Here is a 26,902-nt window from a genome sequence, read left to right as displayed (position 1 = left end):
GTTATTCGTCCGTTTACAACTTCTTGCATATATCGAGATTTAATGGAAAAAAAAACGAATAAAAATTTTTTAAAATCCGCGGAAATATTGTCTCGACGCGAAACTGTAAAAGCCGCGAAAGCTTACACTACATGTTATTACATGAGGTCCCTTCACAACAGGATAATCTAGAACTATATTTAGGAAGTTACTGTATTTCCTCCCCCCGAATGCGGCAACAATTGATCAATATTCATCGTTTCTCCGCGCTGGTTTTTTATTCGTTCATATTTATTAATTTATTCCTCGAACAGATATGAATATGTGATCCATTCCAGCCATGTGTGGTAAATATACTCTGACATAAGTTTATCCGCACACACACATACACACACACACACATATATACGCACGCATGCACGCATTCACCCAAATGGATTACAAAGTTTCAACGCAGGTATTCGATCTGTGAGAGTAAATTATCAAATCTTCGAAATCAGAAATAACTCGTAAGATAATCGGATGTCTTTTCGTTTGATAGCTTTTTCACATTTTTTCATGTCTTTGGTTGCAAAACGCATTTCGGTTTTCCCACCTTGGAACAACAAAGAATAAAACAACTGCATTTTATCAACGACACAGACAGCTCATATGTCTGAAATACGTCTTAGAGACATCTGAAAGACCTCTGAACAAAGAGCAGGACTTCTCTTAGATGTCTTTGAAACGTTTTTTGCGTCTATGTTAATAGTCGTTACTTGAAATTTGCCTCACGTGAGATAACCAGATCCGAATAAGAGAGTTAGATCTGAGTATTTTATTTGAATCTCATATAATATTACGATAACATTTGTAATCGTAACTCAGCTGAAAGATTCATATATATAATTTTATATTCATATCTGAATATTTCATGTAAAATAAATTTCAATTATCAACTATTAATACGGGTCTTGGATGCATGATGTTGTAGAGGGGGGGATTAAATCACTACGCGTTTCTTTCCCACACAGAGAATCGAAGGAATAATCCTGCCAGGATTAGGAACACAAGGAAATGAAGAAACAGTAGCTTGCAACAACGAACTCGACTTCAATTCCCTTCGACTCATGTTTAATTTCTCGCGACATAACGTCGTTGCCTCTTCCCACGGCGAGAAGGGTGTCGAAATCGAGACATGATGACGCATTTTCTCCGGATCCCGATCAGGGGTCCGATCATGAATATTTTCCTCTGATGCGGACTCGCGAAAAATGAAAATTTTCCAACTTCTATGCGTTTGCGAAAATATTGACTTTTCCCGTGTTTACGATACAAAAAAAGACTCGCGTCTGTCCGCTCCCCCAAGGCGACGATCATGTAACTTCACCTTAGAGACAGGAACGCGTGAAAAGTTTCACATTTCCATTGTTCAACAAGTCACATGATCATTCAAGTCATTGAGTTCACGTGAAACCCTTCACGTTTTCGCATTTAGGAAAAATTTACACCAGATCGCTGCCCAGCACGGAATGGTCCGCGAATGTTTTCATCCTGAGTTAGCGATTACGGGTGTGTTTGTAAAAAGGTTCATCTAAGTTCACACCAGCAAAAGAGGCGAAATCGGCAGCGTGTAAAATTACTGTTGCTGCGTCTCGTATCTTCCATCAATAAATAAAATGTTGATATCTGAAACCGGGTATGTATACATCGTCCTATCTATAAGCAAATGACTATAAGAAATTCTTATAATGACTGAGTAAATAAAGTAAAAATGATTCCTTTTCTCTTAATACGAGTACATGAATTATACTGTTCTTTTTATATTCAAACATCTAAGAAACCAGGCATTTTAAGACTCTGCTACCTCGGCAATCAGACGGGTTTCGTCACGTCGAAGACGAGAAGTGACACGCAATAAGTTTTTTACGGTGTATAGTTTTATTTTATTAGTTTCCCTGAAATACATAACAGTTTCGTAATCCTGAAACCTAGAAAATAAAACTGCCGCAAAAAGCTTACCGCATGTTATTTTTCGCCTATGGCTTCACAAACTAATATAGCAGAGAGCCGAGAGATAGCCGAGCTTTAAGAGGTATCTTAAACTCAAAATTACGTTTGTCTCTTTATCCGCGCTTTATACAACCAATTCCAACCGTCTCTGTTTTATTCACTTGGTTCAATACATCACATTGAACATAACAATCGTATCTCCAGCAACTGTGTGTCAACAACCGATTTACTGGTGGGAGATCTGAAACACAGCATCAGTAATTGTAATTAATGCCAACTTCATCTCTTTTACTGGTGGTAGCCAAATCTCTATTTTTTGAGATACATCTTACATCTCTCTTACTTGCTTTAGACCGTGTTCGGAAAGACCACCCTGAAAGAGTAAAGCAGGATAGAACAGAGTGAACAGTACATAACTTTTGAAAAGATAACTAGCCAATGTACGATCTCCCGAAATCTTTATAGCGTGCATTTATAGAAAATTATTATCAGTAATATTTTTCTATAAAGGTATTGACTGGTTATCTTCGTCATAATAAAGTACATAATAATCTTTGATGTCTTTCCAAACACGTAGTCTGAAAGACGTCTTTTAAACATACGTGTCGACCTGGTGCACCTAGGTGAAATTTCCGAACGCAGCCTTACGCACTTCTGCCTAAAGGGAGGGAAAGAAAAGCGCCAGTTCAACCGGGAGTAACGCTAACTTGGCTTGATTCGACCCGTCCGTGAAACGAGCAGCAGCTCGCCCGAGGAGGAGGGATGATGTCGGACGAGCGATTTCACCACAAGGGCGAATGGTAGAACTTGAGATCCAGGTGGCCGTGTTGATTGGTACCGGTGACCTCTTGGCCGCACGACGGCGACGGCTTCACGTTCTTCTCCGTCTTCTCGGCCTCCAGCAGGATCGGGACGAACGGCTGGCTGTCAGGCACGACCGGCGTCGGCACGGTGGTCATCTCGATACTGCGTTGCTTTTGCTCCTCTTCGGAGTAGAGGCTCAACGAGCGCGGCCGTTCCAGCTTCAACGGAGCCGCCGATGGAGGTTGCTGCGGCGGCAAAAACGCGCTGCTAATCTCGTCGCTGAAAAATCAACTTGCCCGTCAAGTTGCGCAGTCGCTCACTCGGGCGAGCTGAACACCTTTTGCAAGCAGCATGCAAAATCACATCTCTTTCTCTCTCTTTTGTATTTCGGTTTTGAGTTCACTCCGCCGTGAGCGCCTCTCTTTCTTTCTTTCCGCGGGGAAAACTCGATTTCGTTCAACGCACATACTTCTTGCACGATACGAAACTAATTCCGACGAAACGATTCGTCGTTTGATCCTACATAGTACGTACGTCTAATGACGACTGTATATTAATTGGCCCCAGTGATCATTTGTTAATGCAGCAGAAAGACGTTACTATATATTTGAAAATAGCGAAGAAGCCCGGGAGTCTTGACTTTTCAGCGCGAACTCGCGTTATTCAGATATAAATTTCATTATTTGATAGCTCTTAACTGATCTGCATTAACAAAGAAGTGGCGAGGGGGGAGGGAAGAACGTTGTGAAAAACGCTCGGAAACATGCCGGAGAGCAACGTGAAATTAAACGGTCAGGTTGATGAACATTCGTTAACATCGGCACTGATCCTATATAGGTGATATAATTTTATAACAGCGATACAGAGCATATATCTATATATATGCAAGGATCCGTTTCGTACAATATCGAGTATTGCACTCAACAACAACAAGCATGCTTCGCTCATGCCGATGGATATTAAAGTAAACTTAAAGAAAGAATCACGCGTCATTTGATGTCTCAGACTACAAGCGTGAAGTTCATTACTGGGCGAGTAACAAAAATATATATCGGAGGGTTTCGGTTTTTCGCATGCACAGAATATGAGAAAAAATATCGGGATCGGTCTCGATTCCACACCTACGTGTACGTTTCTTTCTATATCTACTAATTTAGGTATAACAAAGTAAATTGCGACTACGTGCGCGAAATCAGTAAATAAACTTTTATTAACTCATACGTATAAATATAGATGCCAGTGATGATTACATAGAAACTTACGAGCTATAATTTACACAAAAAGCGCGTTAAATAAATATAATGTACATATTCATGTATAAATTAAGCTGGAATGTGTTAACGAATCCCGGGCTTGAAGCGCGTAGGAGAAAAGTTCAACATTGTATCTGTATCTCGCTATCCCTCTCTCTGTCGTTCCTCTTCGTGTGTATATGTGTGTGGCTAAATCATATTTACACGATATCATCTTCGCGATAAGATGATTTTTCCTTCTTCGACGCCTACTCATATCTCTATTGTTATTACTTAAATTAAAATTACTATCGTACGCGTTCACGTTACATTACAAAGTCCACAATATCTCACAACGCGGAACGATGAATTTTAATTGACTATACAATTCTTTAATTTATATACTTATATACTCATATTCAAATGTACTCTCGTCTTCAAATGTACAGTGAAAATACGTCAACCGTTTTAAAACACGTAGTACAGAGAAAGATTTTAAGTTATATAAATTTAATCGTCTATCGGTAATCAGGTATGTCGACGATTAGTGAGTACGACGTCGATGCGATCTTATTTGAAGGTATATCAACGATTTCACGCGCGTTTTCATGCTATATTTACATCCCTTTCAATATATTAAAAAAAAAAATTGCAGGGGTTCACGCACGGAGAAAAAAGTTTGCTAAAACAGCGAATTCTTTGTTGATATAGTGACAGCAAAAAAAGTTTGTTTGGACAGCAGAAAGATTTGTTGAGAGTGTCGATAGCTATTTTCTGGATATATAGACAGAAAAATAATTTAGTTATGCCAACTAAATTTCATTGCTGTCGCAACGACGTTTTGCTGCAACAGCAGAATTATTTTTTCTGTGTAACAAATTTTTTTGCTGCCGCTATATTAACAAATAATTCGCTGTCCCGGCAAAACTTGTTCTTTCTGTGCGAGATCGACGATCCCATTTCGAGCTCGGACGGAGTGAAATCCGGGATTTGGATGACCCGGAAAATACTTAACGCCCGCCTAAATATGCCCTGGCAAGAGGTAGCGTTCACATGTATGCAGTGTAAAAATAGTGTTTCGGCAAGCTGCTTCGGCACCTGAGCATCAACCCAACGGTGAATTATTGCATTGTTTTTTCATTTAAAGCCTCGATTAAACGTGAAAATCCGCGTTATCGAAACGAAGTTTCAATCGTCACGATCGATGGATGGTCGCGAATGATTGAAATTAGCGGATGAACAGTCATCGACGCGATGCGTTATCGCAGCGAGTAATTATTTCGAAGCGTTCTGGACATTCTGAACATCCCTAGTGGAATTAATGAAAGCTCGAACAGCGCTCTCGTTAAGTAGACGTTAAGCTTACGGTGCGACACTGTGAAAATAAATAAATAAAGAAATTTGCTACGTTCGTTATGTGAACAATTGTTTTCATGGGTAAAGCTTCTCTCGGGGTCTCCCGGGGAGAAAGAATCAACAACAAGGACGAAGTTTCCTTAGGAAAGCCCGAGAGAGTAATCTTCCCACGTAACGACAAGAAGAATACTATTATACATAATATGTAACACTCTCGTGTGTGTGTGTGTGTGTGTGTGTGTGTGTGTGTGTGTGTGTGTGTGTGTGTGTGTGTGTGACAGCGTTATTACGTATAATAATCTTTCGTTAGGTACATCAAAAGAAATTAAGGCAAGCGGTTTGCAGGCTCGGATTTGCGGGCCGTCTCTCAACGGCCGTTGTATGAATTTTACTCACCCAGTGCGCTCGGCTGATTGACCAAGCATCGCTGTGTTATGGATTATCTAAAAGAAAGCGTCGATATCGTCGATTAATCCTCGTGCTGCGGTGTGTTATAACGTTTAAAAGCCCCGTGGGGTCTTACGGGATTCACTTTGGTTCTCTCTCTTTTTTCGCGAACGGAAAAGAACATTGAAAGCGACCCGTGATGACAGAGATTAGTCGCCGAGTGCACGCTGATATTAAATTCAAGCGGAGAAAGACAAATTTGTGCGCGATGCATTATTCGTTTTCGCCGAGGGAATGCTTTCATCACTCGCTCGACTTCACTTTACGCAATCGAAAGAAGGATATTTCAAGTTCCGCTCTAGAGAGACAAAAATCCGTCCTACGTGAGAAACAAAGGATCGTTTTTTCTTCCTTGAGCCTCGAATGTGTAAATTAATTTTTACAAAATTTTCTCTTCAAAGTTGTTTTTTTCTTCTTAAATCAAACGTGTAAATTAATCATAACAAGACAAGACAATCATAGCGGGGTACAATTAAAACACGACGATGATTGAAGAAAAGTATTCTGCGGCCAGGGTGAGAAACAGAAATACAGATCCGGCTCGTCGTGACATTTTACGTGCGTGAGAGGGCAGTTTCGCCGAGCTTTCGTGACACAGCGACGATTTTTTCCTCCACGAGAGACTCGCACGTCCGCATCGGCGGGGAAAACGCCGAGAAATACCCGCTGGGAGAGGGAACTCCCCCGTTATATTCGATATCGTTCTACATTGTCGTACTCACGTTTGCCATGGAACAAGGCGGTCGCGCGGCGGCGTATCTGCCGAACGAGCTGCGCGAAACCGACGGCACGTACGGGTCCCCGTTGAACCTAGAAAGAAAAAAATCATTATCGTCTAACTGCCGTGACGCTGCGAGGCTCGCATCTGTCGCCGCGCGGTACTAGCGCACTCACCTGGCGCCGTTAATGCTATTGTTGTTGTTATTGCTGCTCGGCGTCCCGTCGTCCAAGCGGGGAGGTAGACTGTATCTGTTGCTCCTCACATCTCGACTCTCTGTGAACACGAAAACGAGAAAAATTTTCAATCGCGCGATATTTCACGTCGTATCGCGAAATCAGACTAGACTGGTCGGTTGAATAAATTTGAAAGAGAGAGAGAGAGAGAGAGAGAGAGAGAGGAATTCTTTCGATAACGCTTCAAGAAATCTCTAACCGATAAAATAATTTTTTATGAACGGTAATTTGTATTACGGATATTCAATCACTAACAAGTATAAACAGTTAATAAGAGCCACGTAGTTTGATGGTTGCGATTAACACTTTGACTGCAGACCCCATTTCACGAAAATGCAAATGTGAAAAACATTTTTTTGCGCAAAAAATTCTTTGTGATATTATAATGGTTCTTCTTGATAATAATGACGATAACTCTTTGTAATATTATAGTACGGGGAAATATTTTTCCCGAAAGAAATCTTAATGATAATGAGTGAAGTTAAATAAGTATTACGCTACAAAGTCAACTCTCAACATAACGCACGTGTGATCCGTCCGCAGTCGGAGTGTCGATTATTTCTTCGCGGGAGGGAGCAATAATATCGACCAAGTTTCGCACGCGTGTCTATTCTTCAACGTACTCGTTACTCCAATTGACGAAAATCGATGCCCGCCGTGTGTCCCATTCTACCGCGCAATAGCACGAACTCCGCGATCGCTTCATTAACCTTCGTGTTCTTCGCCGAGTCCTCTTTTTCTCCCCCTCTTTTGACACTTCGAGCAGCCTCTAACACATTCAACGATAACAATAACCGACATTCACCGTCCGCCAATTGCTATCCGCGATCGCGGGCGTCGACGACGCCTCCCTTCCTCCATTACTTTTCACGTTTCATTTTTCGGCCCGGGCACATCAATCTTTCGAGGGGCGCCGCTATCAACAAAACTGGAACGGGTCATGCATAATCAGCGTTAAATGTGACCCCGACGCGCCTCGGGATGGATCGATCGCGAGCGCGGACGTAAGCGGGGCATTAGTCGTCCTCAGCGTGGCATTGGCCGCGATCTTTTTCAGAGCCTCCCTCGAGAGAGCGGACATCGCCGATTTAGGATATGAAACTCGACGGCCTATCCGCCGTAGGGCGGCCCGACCTTCGCTCGAAACCAGACCGTCGGTACCTCGACCTTGCGCCTGTACGACGTACACCTTGAAGACTCGCGGGAGACTCGCTGAGAGCGAGAGAAAGAGAGAGGGAATCGGTCGTCTCGTCGTGAAAGAGCATGAGTCACAGAAGAGTCTCTCAGCAGACAAGAGAATTCTCTTATCAATCGGACTCTTATCGCGCACAACGCGCGAACGGAGCAACTTATCTTTATTTCTTTATTGCGATAATAGCCGGCGAAAATAACGTCGAGTTTTCGCGAGTGGAACTTACTTCCGCAGGAAAAAAAGAGAACGGGTATTGGCCGGCCGTTTCGATCGCTCGCTCACTCTGTGACGCGTTGGACATGTGTTTCATTATGTAAATTATCTTTGATATCACTGATAACGCGAGAAGAACGATCGACCGGGGCAAAAGCTTAATGATCCTTACGTGAGATTTATTTTTGGCTACGCGCGTCATAGAACATCGGCCAAGATTGTGGTCACTCGCGGCGCTTCCGTGAGAGAGAAATTAAGCGTCATGCCTATTGGACGTCGAGATTTATGCTCATCTCGCTGAGACTCGTACATATGTGTGTGTGTGTGTGTGTGTGTGTGACTCCTCAGAACAGGAGAGGTAATTCACGTACCGTCATCAAAGAATCCCTCGAAGACGACGAATTTATTATTCTGCGGAATGATCTTCGAGAGCCCGTAATACTTGCGCAGGAAAGCCAGGAACTTCTCCGACGGTCGGTCGATGGCCAATTTCACCGGCCTAATATTCTCCTCCTGCAAGAGCGATTGTTTTTGTCGAAATCAGGCCAGAAAGAAATACAAAGAGTGTAAATGTGGATAGGAAAATGAGAAAGAGGAATTAAAGGAACGAAATACGAAGAGAAAGATCGACAGGGATATTTTGCCCAGAAACAGAGAGTAAGAGAAAAAAAGAGAAGGTCGACGGAAAAAACCGACATAATAATTAGTTCGATATATTACATAGGGAAGAGGCAATAACTATTGCCACCTTGAATATTTTTGTAGAATAAAAATATCTTTTTAACGATTAAATAAGGTGAGAAAAACAGAGAGAACATTAAGAGAGAGAGAGAGAGAGAGAGAGAGAGAGAGAGAGAGAGAGAGAGATATTAAGTCCAGAAATAGGAGAAAAAGGAGGAAATCAACGGTAATAGCCGACTAATGACTTCTACGCTATGCGAGACTTGTGATATTTCCCGTTACACTTTGGCATGTCCAATTCCAATTTGACTGACTTGAGGGTATTCACATACACACATGATGCGATCGAATAACGCAGCTTGCGCGCGCGCGCTAGCACGATTAACTTTCATGGCTCAGCGAGAGAGCCGCGCCGCCGAGCGATTTATCGCACTTAACTCGGAACCGGGTTTCCAATATTAGTTCCGTGTAAAAGCAGTAGGAATTTAGACGGAAATCGCCGTCGATCGGCAGATATCAAATCGGCGGACCGTACCGAAACAAACGGACCGGTCGGGTTCACTCACCTTGCAAGTTACGTCCTCGAGCGTAACACCTAGCCGCTCTACTCATGTATAATGACCTTTTGTCACGCGTCTATTTAAGATCGGTCACGTTTTACGCGCGATACCGCGGGTCTCCAGCGGCCATTCGCGAGAAAGTGGCGACCACAAAACAAGCTCATTTTCCTCGATAAAATTACAGTCGCGAGCGTGTGGGAAAGAGAAAGATAGATAGAGAGAGAGAGAGAGAGAGAAAGATAAGGAAATCTGACTTTTACGTACAAAATTTCTGCATAATTTTACAGATCTTATCGACACCGACACCGTTATATTCATATCGCGTTTATGACCGGGCAATTTTTTCCCTCCTACTTAAATTTTACTGGAAAAACGCGTTATTCCTCAACGCATGGATTCCACGTGATCGATGAGAAAAGTTTCATCCTTCATCAATTCTCTTCGTACTTTTTGAGTTTTCCTCCCTTTCCTTCTTCGTTTTTGTTTCTCCTACATTCGTTTTTCTTTTTATCTTTTTCCCTCCGCTTTTCTTAACTTTCTCTTCTACCTTCCCTCGTTTCCTTTTCTTTCCTCCTCGGGTCGATCTTACATCGCGGTAAGTCGAATTGACGCTTGCGACACCCAAGGTGATTTTCTCGGTAGTTTCCGCGGAGAAGGTAACGAAAGCAACAGGAGCGTATCGCCCCCTGGTCGCGTCGTTTAATGACAAATTATCACGGCAGTCGAACGGTGTTCCCCGTGAGTTTAATCGATATTAAACGAAATCTATTGCCGCGTCTCGTTATTTGCCGAGTACCGGGACGCGGCAGAAAAAAAAAATAAATAAGACAGACAATATCGTGCGTGAAGAGAAAATAGACATTCTCGAGAAAGGGTACGCTCGTTCGTTCGCTCGCTCGCAAGAGAGCCGATCGTCACGGCGGCGTAATTCCGCCTTTGTGTCTGACCCGGCGCGTTCTACCACAGCTTTCACAGAAAAATGGGTAAACCGCATCCCGCTGCGGTGAGGAGCGCAAAAAAACGCGCGTAATTACCGTCGTAGAACGAGGGATTTCGTACGAGTAATTTAGAATCGATCTCTCGACTCTCTGGCGAAAGCTCGAAATAATGAATGCCGTATTTTTCGCATTTTAATTTCCTCGTGACGAACTAAGCTAACACCCTCTCTATTTCTCTCTCTGCCGTTCATTCCGAAATAACGTCTGCATAATTCTACCGCGTCCCCCCGATGACAAATTTCTTTCTGCCGGACCGAAGGGGGATCGTGCAACAAGTGCGACGCCGTGTATCTTCAGCTTCATTGAACCGTGCACACCGGACACACGAATAATTGTGACGTCGTGCCGTATCGAGTGAGTCACGGCTTGACGCGAGTGAAGGGACACAATCGCGGATAATTGCCGAAGTGAATTTTAGCCGGCGAGTATCGCGTTTCAGGCATCGGCTTTTATTTCGCTTCGTTCATCGGAAACACCGATGCGTATTATGCGGAATCCCGGCAAGTGCTCCGGTTGAACATAACGATACGCGAGAACTCGCCCCGTAGTTACGAACGTACCGTTCTTCTATCTGTACCTGTTCTCGGCCCCCGCTACTCCCCAGACATTTTTCGCTACAATAACGTGTAACGGAGCATCCTGATTCCGTAGAGTTAAAAGAAGAAAAAAAAGAGAGAGAGAGAGAGGGGGGGGGAGGAGATAGGAAATCGTAAGACCGACGGTTTTTCCAGAAGTTTGTGACAACTTTTCAACTGCTACGGTATATACGTCGTATATATAAATATTTTGCTATTAAATTATTTTATTTTTCTCTTATTTTATGAGATTTTTTTAGTGGATCGTGTGTCCTCTGTGAAAAAGTAAGTAGTTTTGCGTGTCTCACAACACAACGCGCGGTATGAATAACTTTATGTCCTAGTAAAGATTTTGCAGGCAGAAATGCGAGATGAAGAACGACCGTTTGAATCGTAGCGTATAAATCGCAAGACTGGCAATTTTCCATAATAACTTCGCAGTTGCGGCCACAACACGAGCTGTTACAATGTATATATCGCGCGTAAACGATTTTATTTTGTTTTCATTATATCTTTTTTTTTTATGTTAGATTTTAGAAAACACTATGTCCTCTATGGAAAATTGAGTCTTATGGTTTAGCGCATTTCATAATTCATAGTCAGTGTGAATAATTTTGCGCCCTAGAAAAGATCCTGCGGGCGGAAATGCGGAAAGAAGAACGACCGTCTGAATCGAAGCGTACAAATCACGAGACTGGCGATTGTCCATTATTATTTCGCAGTTTTGGCCGCAACATAAACCGCTACGACTAGTGCATGCCGCATAAATTACACGGATTTCGGTGAACGGTACGTTCCCTGTAGGAAATTGAATCTCGCAGTTTTACGCTTGTCGTAACTCACACACAGACGTGAATCATTTCGCATCCCGACAAAGATTTTGCAGGCAGAAGCGGGAAAAGAGGGAACACGACCGACTGTCTCTTCGTTACAGTCCTGTGCGCTTGTCCTCACGTGACACCGATTTCAGGGTTTCGAGTCCTCGAGCGGAACGAAAAGCGCTTCACGGATTCCGCCGCTTTCCTCTTTGTTATGCGCGTTTTATACCGTACCCCGTGAAGAATAGTTCCTGCGCGTTATTCTTTATGAATATATACGGCTGACACGCGCTTCTTAAAGAACATCCTGTGCATTAATTTGCAAAGTATGCTCTTGAAATACTTTCGTTGTTATTGTCACCGTAAAAATTCAATACAATTATTAAGCAAGAAAGTTTTCAAATGTATATGCTTCTGATGCATAAATAAAGCATTAGTAAGAAAAATAATATACGTGTCATGAAATTTGCATATTTCGCGCACACGCTCGCTCGCTTCAAACGCGATAACGCCGATAGCTATCGACGAAATATTATCGTAGATCTAGATTATACATCTCTTTACGCTTATCGATGCACCTCACCTAAATAAACATTCGTAATTTTTTTATCAGCTATTTTATCAGGATTATGATAGTTGATCTAGTATAATGCCGGATTTTCAGTGACGATATCAAGGGGTCCTTTCATAAGTTTATTATTTACTGAATGATGTAAAAGAAAAGACCTTCCCATAACTTTATTTAACTGTCTAAGCAGTAAATGTTAATTTTGAGCGCGAAATTAAGACAAATATATACAATATTACAAGCACGGAGATATTTTATTTGTTTATTTTTCTTACTAATGCTTTATTTATGCATCAGTTGAACTAATAGAGATGCGAATGTAATAAAAAGTGATATATAAACATTTAAATATGTGTATATCTACATATATCGCGGGTGTTATTATAAATTATAAATTTCCTATGATTATATCTTGCAAATAAAATGGTGAAAAATTATGAAATTTTTATGTAATATCTCTATATTAGTCCTTTATATCACAGTAGTTTTTCATTAAAATCCTAAATGTGGTTTAGAAGAAATTAAAAACAGAAGTTAAAAGTAGGACATTGATGTGAAGGAATACATATAAAAAAGATCACCTTTAATTGCGAATATTTCAACTTTCGAACAGTCAATCGTTTTCTAACTTCGCAGAACTTTACAATAGATAGTATTTCCAACAATATGCAGCTAAAATTTAAAACGATTTTTAAGAAAATGGTTTAACGATTGGTTGGACCAATTTAAGCGATGATAGTCTGATAAGAAGTACCCGTGAATAATTATCTCAATACTTCTCTCTTGATTTATATGCGGTTATAAACCGCGCATCGCGCGTGCACAATTATATTATTTGTTAAAATAATATTTGCTGTAAATAATTGGCGGTAATTTGCCGTTACGCAAAGATTGCTCTCGTTCTATCGTCGCTACGTAATACGATTACGACGAGCAACAGCACTCTGCTTTCGTTTCGCACGAGGCCTCTCAACGATAGTGATTTAGATCACGATCGCGCGCGACGCCTTCTGCTTCCATGCAGGAAGTAATTACGCCTCGTAGCGGCGCATCGAAGATTTGTCTTCTTGCGAGGGGGTGAAAAGATAGTTCGTATCTAGCAGCGGGAACTCTCTCTTCACGTGAGAACGGCCCGTTTCTCGCGCGCTCGTTAACATACAATTATCGAGAGAAAGGAAAGATGTTCCATCAATTAAATCGACCTCTTTTCTCGACGAAAAATGTTTTTTTCCGAAACGGCGATAACGATGAGATTTCGTTATTTCGCCGTAAAATCGACGCACGGAACGAGCGCTTTTTCTCATTTCACGATGAATGCTTATCGAATAATTATTGTGATAATCAGACTGTGGATCGTTTGCAGTTGTTTCATATATTTTGAGTTATTTGATGAGTTCGTATGGATTTTTACGAAAAATTCAAAGCCGGCTTTTATAATTAGGCATAATTTTATTAAATAATATGTTATCGTTTTTTCTTTCTGATGACAAGTCATCAGAAACTAGAGAAGTAAAGTTATGCTGTAACTATAAAATATATTGGCTTTGAATTTTTCGTAAAAATTTCTACGAACTTATCGAACAACTTAATATTATATCTCGAGTCTGCATCAAAAAACTCGATTCGATCTTCAATGCCTTCGACAGTAAACCGACCACTCTATACAATGGTGATGTACGAACCCGCCGGAAAGTTGCCGAACGATGACTATTAGAATATCTATTAAAACGATAATGATTTATGTGTGTGTGTGTGTGTGTGTTTCTATTAAAACAAATAATTTGTCATCGAGGCTCCCAGATGCACAATCAAATGGAAACGAGAAAAGCCAATAAGAGCCGACTTGAGCGAAATGTAAACTGCGAAACTCAATAAATAAATAAATGGAATACAAAGTTTGATGCCCCATTTCTCATTTCATTTGTTGATTGAGTTTTGCAGATTATCTCGTTCGGTTTAATCTTGCTCGAGTCGGCTCTTATCAGGTTTTTTTCGTCCCCATTATTTCGTTTTAGTAATTTATTTCTATCAAAGTAGTAATCAGATTCGACTAAAAAGTCGGGCGAATTTCTCGGGCTGACCTAATACACGAGAGATCGATCTTGTCGTGCGATATGTAAATTTCGTCTCATATAATGGAAATTGAGAATAGTTTGAGATCAAACTCACGGACAACATGTGCTGGTAGAGAATGTTGCCGAGGCCCATGCGTTGTCGCGACTCGTGCACGTAAAAGTCCAAGATGCACCTCGCCTGCAGCTGATAATGCACCCCCGTCTCGTCGAAGAGGAACAGATTCTTCGATCCCGTCTTCAACAAGCCCACCACGCAACCCAGACCGCTGCAACATCGAAAACGCGGGATTACTCGGCAATGCGAATGATTCACGATCGCCGGTTGCGTCTCGGTTGCGTTGTTACGTCGTTACTTAATGATTGCCAAATGATGCGTAATATCTGCGTATGGACTGACGCGTAACTCATACCATTTTCACGAAGACATAGATCAGTGGTTCCCAATCCGGGAATCGATCTCTCACGTCATCTCCGAAGACGTTGCCTCACCTGGAATGCTTTCCAGCGAGGAAAAGTTTTCCTTTGTCGCTAAAAATGACGAAAAAATCCCTCCGATCGCTTCTGAACGTTTAATCGTAAACGTTGTCCTTCGAATAATTCTCCAACGAGAATTATTATATATATGTGACTCTTAATGTGCTGTTACGTTCGACTTCAAATATATAGACGTTCGACGAGGCGCTCGATAAAGAAGGAGAATTAAGAGAACGGGGGTAATGATTGAGTTTTCTCTATGAGTGAACTATGCAGACAGTCGAGACCGAAGTTGAGAGTCGTATGTCGTCGGCGGTCTTGCAGAATCCGGAAGGTGAATATCCGTAGTAGGAACCACCCTCGGAGCTCGGCACATCGATCCACAGTCCTGCACGAGTTTGTAACCCCCTAGCTGGGAAACACCCACTTCTGCTCTCTCTCTCTCTCTCTCTCTGTAGCACTTTAAAATCCGCAACGCGTATTTCAAGTATCTCGTCTTCCCCGAGACGCTTGCGAGATTTTTTAATCTTCCAGTTGGGGAGGCAACGTGTAATAAGAAATGAGAGGCGGACACGCGAATTTAGCGTCACTCGCAATGCTTCGCAATGCGAAAACGGTATGATTTCGCGCGGACAAATTTATGAAAACATCACAACTCAGCTAAATTTGTGTAGGTGAAAAGGGAGAGATTTTTTAAAGATACAATAATGAAGGATGACAAGAGCCGGTTGCAAATCTACCGAAGCTTCGAATCTTCGGAGATTCGAAATTCGAACGTCGAAGTCTTTGAAAAAAAAAAAAAAGAAATCTAGCCCTGACAGTTAGTATTTTGTTTAGTAAACTAATTAATTAGTTAATAAATGGTTCAGTAAACTATTAAACTACAGCATATTAGAAATAAATGTAAATTAGATCTACAATAGACTTTTATATATGGTTCAATAAAATATGAAATTACAGCACAGTATGTTAGAAATAAATGCAAATTGGATCTGCGATCGGTTGTCGTCCTTCGTTATTGCATCGCCCGAATCAAAGAGATATGATCACGATCGCTCGAGTGAAACTTACTTGTTCGCCTCGTTGTCTACGAGCAGGTAAACCGTGTGGTCCGTGTCGCGGAGCTTAAGGGCGCTGGTAATGGGTTTGTTGAGGCCCTGAGCCCTCGCCGACGCCTCGCCCATGTCGTCCAGTATTCTGCTCAACTGTCTTTGGCATTCGCTGGAAAATAAAAGAAACAGGAAGACACGCGCGTTAGTCGAGAGCGTGCTAGATGACTTGCAGGTTGCGTGTGAGAAAAGGAGAGGCCGATCGCAATTAGCCGGCGGAGCACCGCGGTTAAATTGAACGTGACGTTAAATTGTCATCGCTCCTTATCTAACCTCGGTAATCGGCACGAGAGGGACAAGGATTACTCGACAGAGCTAGAAACACGAACGCGAACGAGAAACTGATATCGGTGGGGTGATAAAAACAATATTGGGTTTGGCGAAGTAACGGGGGNCCCCCCCCCCCATCGAATCGAAGTGACTCGGTTGTCGCCGACTTCGAGCGATCGTTTCAACGAGACGTGGCAACGATAAATGTCTCTCTCTCGCGATAAACGCGAGCAAGATCCGGCGTCTCGGCCTCGGATCGCCATTTTTCAAAAGTCCACGTGGACTGGCGCGTTGCTGAAACAGCACGAAGCAGCCGCTCCACTTTCCTCCCTTCTTCACATTTTACCGCCTTACGTGCGCATCGTTCTCTCACCGATGGGAAATTAATTCCGACGTTCTCGGCATCGGCTATTCGGAACGAGACGTTCCGCAGGCCGGGATTTAACAGCGACGTTAACCATCGCGATCGACGAGACTCGCGTGCGTGCGGAGACGCAACTTGGCGATACTCGCGAATGCGGAATTCCTCGTCGTTATACACCATTTTTCTCCGGCTCTTTTTTCCTTCTCTTCGCCTCGGTATATGCTACATCGCTGGGTGTGGTCGATCGTGCGGCATTACGATTATGCAGCGAAGGGTAAAAATTAACATCCACAATTCGCGATCGACCACGACTCTTCCTTCGGTTTTATCGACCGACCGCGGTAGGACGCTTCCACCTCTGACCGAATTCGACTCGGGTGTATTTTCGGCGCACTTTCGCGCGACATATTGCACTTCGATGTTCGGTGGAATTACACGTCGAAGTGTTACACGAATGCGATCACTCCAACGTCGCTCCAATGAGAATCTACGCGATCGCGAGAAGAGAGGATTCCTCTCTTCTTCTTCTTCTCTCTCTTTCTCTCTCTCCCTTTCTCTCTCGTGCAACACGACGCGTGGTTACAAGCGGCGACCCAATTCTTTCGTGGTTTTGGACGCGCGCCAATCGCCCGTTTTGCAACACAAATTCGGTTAATTCATTCCATTGGTGTTGCACGTCCTTTCGTCTCGGTCATCGTGCCGCGGGTGCGAAGAAACACCGTGATGGATCGCGCGATATCGCGGAGGAGCGTGGGAAAATATGTATAGCCGTATCTGCGATCTCGCGGAGTTTCAATTTTGCGAAAATGTCTCGCAATCGGGGGAGAATTTGCACAATGGATAATCCGGCCGCGATTATTTCGCGATCGGGCCGGAGATCGCTCGGCGGGGATTATTCTTTCTATTAAACTATCGAGGCTCTCTCAGAGGCGCGGTCGAGAAAGAACCTACAAGTCAGTAAAAACCGACGTAAGATATTAATTGCGAGCGATTGAAACTGGTTCAAACTCGGACCGCTCCGAACTTCAATAATTACTTCGACTCTCGTGAACTCTCCTCAACTCTAAATCTCTCAAGCTAAAGGTTAATACGCTAAATACCGAACGGTACTTTCTAGAAATCAGCTGAACGTTTCGCTCGTTCCATTCGTTTCTTAATCCCCCTCGTCATCCTTCATTCCGGGCTCGAAAAGTCTCATCTCGAAAGCCAAAAGTCAAGAGCTCGTGCTAGAACAGCACCTCCTTCTAAGAATCAGCTAAACGTTTGACCGAACCTCAACAACCACTTGGACGACTGACACTCAGCGTTTGACTTAGCTCATGACCGGCCTGTTTCATTCTTCCCCGACTATTCTTTCTCATTACTATTTCTTGGCTCGACTCGAACCTTTCCCGCTCGCCCTCCCGCTCGTTACGCGCCTCTTCTTCCAGCGCGTGATACTTTACGGCCCTGCCGATAACCGCGCGCGATGTAATTAGCAAGTTCGCGCGAGAAACTCCGAGATGTTGACGACCATTTCCGCCCGTATAAACGTATCAATTGAAAGGGGATTACGCGAACTGCGCGCGTTATCACCAAGCCGGTCTCTCTCTCTCTCTCTCTCTCTCTCTTTCTCGGGTCTCTCCGGAGTTAACGACCGATTTCACGGCGCGCACGCAATCATTGCGTCAAGGCGGACGAGATGGGCGACCGGAGACTGCGTTTTCCGCATAATAACCGGATAATGAGGAACAACGCGCGGTGAGAAACCTTCCCCGCTGCATTTCGTCATAGACTTCCGCGAGCGAGCGTCGCGAGTCACTGCCCAAGAATTCGACGGAGGTTGCGAGCGAGGCGAACGCCTCGAGAATTCTCTCTCGGCCGGGGAAAACACACCCGCCGTCGCTACTGTCCGTTACTTTCATACCTCGAGACGCGCGTAAAACGATAAAAACCGGAGAAACGAAAATATTCAGCGCCGACGCAAAAATCGTGTCGTGCAGGAGGAGAATCTGGCCGCGCTTTATCGGCGCGCATTTATTATTCGAGCCTATCGGAGCTGATCTGAGGAGCGCCCACGCTGCCGAGAGAGCGTGGTAAATGCCTGTAAAGTCTGGATCGGCAAACGTGAATACGGAGAATCCGAAATCGCCGTGAGGAACACTGAGAGCCGATAAAATTAGAGTTATCTTATTTTTGGCCACCTCACCTGTATACGCTTCGCGTGGTTGCGTATGGCAGCTTTTCGGAGCTTACGCGGGGCTAACACAAGCCCTTTTGGCCCCCGAAATTTCCCGGAGCGAAAACTCAGCTCAAAACAAGCGAAAAATGGCAGCGTGTGTCTTCGCTCGAAGCGGTAATGGAAATATTGGCACTCGAAATCGTGAGAGTGAATATTTCACTCGAGCTTAGAGCGGATTCCAACTTCATCTTGGAGAGAGAGAGAGTGTGTTTCAGTCGATTGAAGTATAACGGATTTATTCTTCAGTTTCAAATGGAAATATTCACTCGACGATTCAGAGCGGCGAATACAACCCGCGCGAGTGAAGAATCGATCGTTTTTTAATTTTAACTGCATATTAATGGAAATATTATATATACATCTGTACACTGTACTATCTACGTATCTGTAAAAAGCTCGAAAACAATTGACCATTCGAGCTGAGATATTTCCAACTAAAGGTGACACATTTCACCCTTAGGTCTATATAATGTCCTTTAGGGCTTTATTATATTTGACGTGTCGATTTAAAGAAAAAAAAAAATTCATTGATATGGGTGTATTTTTCAAATCTCCATAGAGAAAAAGGCTGAATTGACGTGACGTAAAAGAACCGAATTCGGTTCTTAAGAACCAGAAATTCCGTTTCCTCCCACCAAAACGCGCTTGATTACGTCACGTCACGTCACGTTAATTCAATCTTTTTTCCCCGCGTCTCGAAGATTGAAACATAACAACTCCGAGGAAGCGGGTGATTAATCGCAGGGTCTTAACTGAGAATTGCAGAAGCGAGTCGCGGCAGAACCGCGATTCCACGTGGTGATTTCGTAACAGAACGGGTTAAGCGGTCATCCGCGGATCGTGCCCCATCGTCGTCATCGTCGCGAATTGCTCGTCCCGCGTAATTCCTTAATCGCGAACTACATCTTAATTAACAGGATGACACGAAGCCGCAGCATTCCCGGCGATCTCGTGAGCGGACTTTCCGGTCGGAACATTCCGCGGTCACCGAAGATACCGGGCGACGCACAGCATCGATCGTCGACGCGACGCACAACCGCGCGAGTCGATTTTCCTGCGAAACGAGTAGTACGACTAACTTGCAAATCACTCGCGCCTTCGCGGCTCCGCGCCAGCGTGCGCATTTGGCCGATCGGAGCAACGTCGTCATCGACCGACAGGTGCATATATGCAACATAATCTCGTCGTGTTCCCGAGTCTCCTGGCGTGAACACGGCGAGATGCCATTCTAATAAATTCCTTATCTTCGTGTAAACCTGGCGGGCCAACCGCGTCGAAATTTTGGCCCTACGTTAAACCTCGAAATCTCCAACACGGTAAGAGCGAGAACAGCTCCAATTTCAATTCTACACGGAGAAAAAAGTTCAGTCGAATTAATCTAACCGTTTATACGTTTTTTTAATTTCCTCACGGAGAAAAAAGTTTCTTTAGATTTAGCATTTCTATTTATTTGACTTGGAATTTGTCTCACAGAAATAACATATACGAAATATGATTTGTTGGAGTGAAAATCTTATTGTCCCATTCAGAAAAACTCGATTATTTAACGGAAAGAACGCTATTATTTGGAATAATATCTTTTAATCAAATGAAATATTTGATTAGAATAAATATGTAAAATGAAGCAAATAATTTCTTTATAAGGGAATTATCTATCGTTTCAAACAATTTTTTTATTTAAAGGCAACGTGTGGAACTGGGCACTAGTGGCTACTGTCGTTTTCAAAGTACTCCCCTCGCGCATCTATACACTGACTTAAACATGTTCAAACACGAATACTAGTGTGATTTCGATACAATTAGGTCACAGGTGACACCACACGGCCATTCTGGGAATTAAATTGTCACACCTCGTATATGTTTAATTAAAGAAGGAATATATATAGGGCCATCAGCGGCCAAAGCACAGATGTTATAGTGCCATTTAAATATTAATATTGTTGTGGGAGGATAAAAATGTGATAAAAATGTCCAGCGTGCAACGACGCACGTGCTGAATATTTTCAAGATAAACATACGCGGAAAATCAACCTTCCACGCTTAAACCGAGATCCTTGAATCCCAGTAATATTATTATAAATTCTAAATCCCCTTGAAATCCTTACCCAAATGCTAAATTAATGACCAATTTTTTTACTCCACTCATCATGTTACAGAAAATTAAATTAACACACTCGTCTTATTAACACGTTACTTTTTAACATATTCACCTTGTTAAAAGTAAAAAAAATTTCAGCAGACCGTTATTAACACAATTGTTTACCAAGGACCAGATGAAAATTCGACGACAAGAAATGATGATCGCGACTGAGTAAATTCGTGTGAAAATTCAGCTGCATGGAAACTCGGTTGCGACAACTTTTGATTGAGAAACCTTTTACAGAAATCTTTTTGTCTCCACAACCGAGCTTTCGTCTGAGCCTCAGACAACGGAAAATTCAGTTACACCGACGGAATTGTTTTCTTCCGTGTAGAATCCAAAAGTTCAAGAGAGAAGTTAATCAATGTCGGTATCGTCAGAAAGTTTTATTAATTTAGGCCACCTAAGTAGGCGCAAATCGTCCATAAGAGTATCAAAGTTTCACATCCAAATTTCGACTCGGGCGAAACTTATCCTCCCCGACGAGACACCCGTGTCTCTGTCTCTCGACGAGGGCGACACGTAAAATATTTATTACGCACACGAGATACGGCGGCTGTTGCGTAAAAGGACGCGCGAGAAATTCGATACTCGTTATGCGCGCTCGTGGATGGATTTTCACGCCCACATTTTGTCTACGCCGTGCGGGAACGAGCTCGCCCACATGTTCGAGGTATGCCCAGGTAGAGCAGAAAATCACGATGACGTCAAAATGACGAGAGGAAACTACTATTATTGTAAACAGTCGCTTTTCGAACATCATTCTCTCTCGTCATTTCGACGGCATTTCTCGGCGTTGTCGCGTTTTCCTGTTCTACCTCAAGCCTCTTCTCGTGATGTATCGAAAATGAGGGCTGTCGTGCGATCAATCGAAGGGATTGGTGGATGTTCCGTGAGAGAGAGAGAGAGAGAGAGAGAGAGAGAGAGAGGCATTTATCAGCCCCGGGATACGGGGAGGAAGGACAATTTCGCGAACTCGCTTGTCACATTCAACGACGCGGATACATGCCCGTCACAGCGATAGTCAGTCGTTTTACCCTCCAGGAAAATTTCGGGGAGCCATGACAAGACGAGAGAGAGAGAGAGAGAGAGAGATATTGACATCGGACGACCAGTTTGCCGGTTTGTCATCGATACATAGTGAAAGTGCTTGGGCGTATGTCCATTATTACGACCAACGACGTAACCTTGGCTGATAATGGCCGATGCTATACGATACTTTCACGTATCGCGCGTTTTCGTCCCTTCTTTCCTCCCTTCTTTCGCGAAAAATTCGCGGTCCAGACGCGCCTTGTGTACCGGGGTAGGACGGAAAGTCAAACGATGACGAGTCAAAGTGATGAGGGAAGGAGATGTGAGAATTTACTTTTCGATTACGATCAATTCAAGCATTTTCTCATCATTCTGACGTTACCGCGACTTTCTGTCCCACCTGAGAACGCGGCGATCGTCATCCTCCGATTGACAATGGTTCGCGAAATACACGAGAAACTTGGTAAACATTGCCAGGTTTTTCGTGTGTTCGCTGGTGTTTGGAGCAATCGAGCGTTGTCGTCGCTTCGATGGTCGCCGAAGTCGATAACCTCTACGAATATTTTTCGAAATTTATGGCGTAAGTATAAAGATTTCGGGCTCTCTCTCTCTCTCTCTCTTGCCCGCGAATTAAACGTGCAATTATCGCATAAGATCACCACGTATTCATATCTTTAGAAATTGTTCTACGTACACAACAGACACGTCTCTATATATACGCAACGGCAGCATGAGATAGCAGGAAGCCGGCACAAGCTCGCTCAGCAGTTTCGACATCGCGGAACAGGGATTTTGGTCAGCTGACGTAAGTGCGAATATTGCGCAGCTCGATTAATTGCTCGAGGATAAACGAGAATGCGGAAAGAGGGAAGGGAAGAGGGGGAAGGGAGAGAAAGAGAGAGAGAGAGAGAGCTATTTATAAGATCACAAGCGTGCACTCACTTCAGCTCGCGTCGATCGCCTTTGAAGTCTTCCGGCACCAGATTATGCGTGACCTTGTTGATCTTTCTGGGCAAGAGTTTATTTACGTTGAACTTGAACTCCATCTCGACGTGACAGGGTCGCTATTACCGCTCCGGGCCGTCCGCCTCCTCTTCTCGTTCTCCTCCAGGCGGTCCTCCTCGTCCAGTCGTCCTCGCGTCCTCGCGTATTTGGCGGGCGCGAAGCAGCTTACGTGCCGGTGGACGGCTGCGTTTTCCCGACGATGCTCCTAACCGGAGCGACGGCTCGCCTTGAATATGGCCGTTGTCCGCGCACCCTCTCGCGACAACTTCACTCCGCGTTGTTGATTGTCACGTGAACATCGATCGTATCGCTCCTTCTCTCTCTCTCTCTCGCTCTCGCTGTCACGCGCGAGAGAAGCTCCACGGCACGGCAGAATCTCGCGTGTTGGCCGCAGCCTCGCGAAATGACACCTTCGCGCGTGCAAGCGAACGGCACTCCGATCGTCACGTGGGTGCACCGGACACGATCGTTCGTCCGTCTGTCTATCTATCCGTCCTCTTCTCTCGCGTGTTCTCCCCCGATCGCTCGCGGAACCTACGCTCCAAGCTACGTCGCGCACCGTCGTCCCGAGGATGTTACTTCCCGGCGATGTTTCTCGGCGCCGATAATCGATCTCACACTCTCGTCGCCAGCTGCATCGCGCGACGCGGACCAACCGTTGCGAATGCGCTCCGCTGAATCGATAAAGCGCGCGAGCGCGAGACTACCGACTCACTTGACGGCTCGCGCTGAGCGACTGATAGCCGCCGTTTCGCTCTCGCGAAACACGGGGAGACGCCACCTCTCCTCTCCGCTCCTAGTGTATAGCCTAGCCTTTCCTCACCTCCTCTCGTCGTTCGCCTTCGCGGGAGAGCGGCGAGCCGATGTTCCTCTCGAACGCGCTCTCGAAACGTCCTTCGATTCTCGCGCGAGATCGTTTCGTCGGCGAAAGACGAATCGGTGAAAGCCGAGGGGAGCACCTCGAAGACACGGCTGGTGCGCGAGAGCGTGGAGAAAACGCGGGACGCGCTGGCGAGATGACACCGCGATTCAACGCACCGGATCTCGTCCGACGGGCGAAATTGCGAGCCGCGCACCGGCAGAGGTTCGCGGCTGAGGGGCACTCTCGTTCAATTGTCTCCTTGAAAGCCGCCGCGCGCGCCGAGGAGCGCACGCGTACGGTAGGAACATGGAGGCCGACCGCAGCGACGTATCGCCTGCGAGCCCGGGGAAGTGTCGGTTGCGGCGATTCAATGGGAACACACATGGCATAGCCAGGGAACCGATTGTGTGTGTGCCTCAAAATGTAGCGAGAATAACTTGTGATTTTTATTAATCATTTAATTGCTTCTCCTTGCCAAAATTTAAAGAGGGGGACAAGCGCTCACCTGCTCCACCCTAGGTACGCCCGTGGGAACACACATTAAGCCCGTATCAGACTATGGATTGAAGATTGAATTGAAATTTGACCAATCAGTGCAAAGTTCACTAAATTTCACTAAACTTAAGTACAGTTAACCTTGTACTGATTGGCCAAATTCAATTTAATCTCAATCCCCAATCCGTAGTCTGATACGGGCTTTAGGAACGGTATTCACAACCGAATCTTATACTGAAGATCGTCTCGCACAAATTTATCTTTAGATGCTGTACGACTTGTTTCATTGGCTCTGAAGCTATGAAAGATAAATTTGAGATGATTTCATAGTGAATTCGATCATATCCGCATTACACTGGATTAGTAGACACACTAAAGAGCGCTAAACCGCTATGAAGTATTTAAATACATAACGTAATGGTATAACGTAAGCAATTTGACGATGAGAAATCATGTATATTCTACTAAAATAATAATGACAATCATCATTATGTGTAAAATGCTTATATATATTTTTTTTAAGTAACTGTTTTATATATAGCAGCCTTTAGCCTTTAGCATGTAACAATCCGGTATAATGCGAGTGATCGAATTCGCTATTAAATATGAAATATGACTATGAATACCGGCCTATCTGTTTATTCCTTTCAGTGTACGCGCGCTGAATGCAGTGCTGCTAACTAGGGCTTTTAGCCAGTGCTGGAAGGCGTTCATCCAGTAGGAAAATTTGTTTCTTAGTAATTTTCAAAAGATGCATTTTCTTATTGAATATGTGTTGCAAAGTTCATCGGAAAAAAATATTGCAAATTTTTTGACGCTGACCATACCTGTCGATCTTGCATAGATATTGCGAGGATAAAAATCCTGTTGCGAAATGCAACGACGCATCTCGGGAATTCGATGTCTGCAACAGATGAACCGGGTGAAATGCGAATTAGTTTTTCTTATTCTCGAACTCTTCGATTCTTAGTTGACACGATGAATTTGGTATAGTGTCTGGTATAGTTGTAATTCCGGATACTTTTGGGATTTCACTTTTGCTGGATGCGGAGGTGGATTAGTCCGCGCACTGTGACGAAATGTGCAGGTATATATATTTTATGAACAACCGAGTGGGAAATGATTTCAGTAGATTCGAATTCTGCACAAGATACCGACGTTGGGATGCACACGACGACTGATCCTACTGGTCCGGTTGCTCGATGACAGAGGTCACCTAGTGCTTCGCTGACCACTCTTCCTTTTTCCGCTTTCTACTTATCGACGGTTACCATACATCATTTTCGCGATTATCGACATTCGGTTAGTTTGCGCGCATCGGTGCGCAAAGGCTACAAAATTCAAAACAACGTCAATATCATGTGCTATCAGAAGCACAAATAAGCAAAAAGCATTTATATCGATTGTATTTGTATATAATTTGTAAACAATATTTTTTCGTCGTGGACGATGATATGATTATATATAGCCATAACATTACACAACACTATATATATTTAGTCGGTATTTATAGTCGAATCTTATACACAGGATGTCGTAAAAAAATGTGATCACACTTTGATTGTTTATAAAGTGTTTATTAAATATCGTACGTAATTTACTTTACGTAATGTTCACAACGAACTACGTAAAGTGTGGTAACATTTTTTTGCGACACCCTGTATATAGACTTCATATATATATATATATACATAGATTTTTGTTTTCAGTTTATATTTATCTTCAGGCGTTAAACATTTGTCTATTTTATGCGTAAATTATGCGTTATGTAAAATCGCGGATTCCGAGCTGACGTCACTTACCTGCTTAATTCGTTCAATATTCATTACGGAAATGGTATTAATGCTTAATGTATTTTATGCTTATTTATATAATTCGCTGAAAATTAACGATTTTGCATTTACCTAAAATAAAACTCGATCAAAGTTATCAGAGAAACGCTTACTTTGCGTAACAAACAAGAAGCGGCAATAATCGCTGAGAAATAGCTTATGAAATTAGCTTGGGCCAATTTATATGCGTTATCGATTATGTAAATTAATAAATCGACCGGGATATCCTTGAAAGAGTGAGAAAGAGCAAATATACGATCCGGCATCCGTCTCGCCCTATAATGGCCCTGAATAGAAGGATATACGTGAAGCATCTTTTTTGGCGTGAATGCGTCTCACCTCCCAGGACCTAAGCAGCGGACTTGATAAACACACCTGCATACATCATACGTGATTCGGGTGTAAATTGCCGTTCAATGGACATAAGTAAGACAGACTGGCAGGTCTATGTATATAAACCATCACCGAACGAATGGCAAGGTTTAGTCGGTCGATCGTTTTAGTCGCAAATGCAGACCTCTCGACGGTGTTCTCTTATAAACGACCAGGAATTATGACACTTTTATGGCGTTACTCCAGGTGAGATACATTTTGCTGCTTCATATCATTATATATATATATATAAATTATAAATTATATATATATATATATATA

At 43.5% G+C, this 26,902-nt stretch overlaps 2 protein-coding genes across 8 annotated transcripts in view; one reads left to right on the top strand and one right to left on the bottom strand.

Moving 5' to 3' along the window:
* Positions 1 to 231: 231 nt before the first annotated feature.
* LOC106742357 (alpha-tubulin N-acetyltransferase-like) lies at positions 232 to 24,159 on the bottom strand. 5 transcript variants are annotated; one of them, XR_001374259.1, is made up of 9 exons: positions 22,997 to 24,159; positions 15,990 to 16,139; positions 14,539 to 14,710; positions 8,541 to 8,682; positions 6,705 to 6,804; positions 6,533 to 6,620; positions 5,760 to 5,806; positions 2,574 to 3,054; positions 232 to 2,212 (listed from the first exon to the last, which is right to left on the bottom strand). XR_001374259.1 is itself a non-coding variant. In XM_014615218.1 (8 exons), the coding sequence occupies exons 1-8, from the start codon at positions 23,098 to 23,100 to the stop codon at positions 2,754 to 2,756; spliced, it is 1,104 nt and encodes a 367-aa protein (XP_014470704.1). In that variant the 5' UTR covers positions 23,101 to 24,159; the 3' UTR covers positions 232 to 2,753. The 5 variants fall into 5 exon arrangements, 3 of the variants coding, with proteins under 3 accessions (XP_014470704.1, XP_014470706.1, XP_014470705.1); XR_001374260.1 differs by having other exon boundaries at positions 2,679 to 3,054; XM_014615218.1 differs by having other exon boundaries at positions 232 to 3,054.
* LOC106742356 (probable cytochrome P450 4aa1) overlaps positions 22,599 to 26,902 on the top strand; it is a 13,994-nt gene continuing 9,690 nt past the window's right edge. For 2 of the 3 annotated variants that reach the window (XM_014615215.1, XM_014615214.1), the window contains exon 1: positions 26,742 to 26,827. In XM_014615215.1, the coding sequence (XP_014470701.1) occupies positions 26,813 to 26,827 (15 nt within the window). In that variant the 5' untranslated portion in view covers positions 26,742 to 26,812. Of the gene's footprint in view, positions 22,635 to 22,732; positions 22,860 to 26,741; positions 26,828 to 26,902 lie in introns of those variants that run through there. The other variant, XM_014615217.1, reaches the window with a different exon arrangement.

This window comes from Dinoponera quadriceps, unplaced genomic scaffold, assembly GCF_001313825.1.
Source record: "Dinoponera quadriceps isolate SergipeBrazil2010 unplaced genomic scaffold, ASM131382v1 scaffold629, whole genome shotgun sequence".
Lineage (NCBI taxonomy): Eukaryota > Metazoa > Arthropoda > Insecta > Hymenoptera > Formicidae > Dinoponera > Dinoponera quadriceps.
The sequence above is the reverse complement of the archived record's forward strand: the minus strand, read 5'-3'. Positions and strand labels throughout refer to the sequence as shown.

Bases quoted from the DNA above. Each gene is read 5' to 3' on its own strand.
- LOC106742357 (XM_014615218.1), bottom strand. From the start codon at position 23,100: ATGGAGTTCAAGTTCAACGTAAATAAACTCTTGCCCAGAAAGATCAAC. The intron at 6,805-8,540 runs GTACGTGAATTA...TCGTGTTCACAG, and splicing joins CGAGGGATTCTTTGATGACG to AGAGTCGAGATGTGAGGAGC. The intron at 5,807-6,532 runs GTGAGTACGACA...GCTTTCTTTTAG, and splicing joins CGCCTTGTTCCATGGCAAAC to ATAATCCATAACACAGCGAT.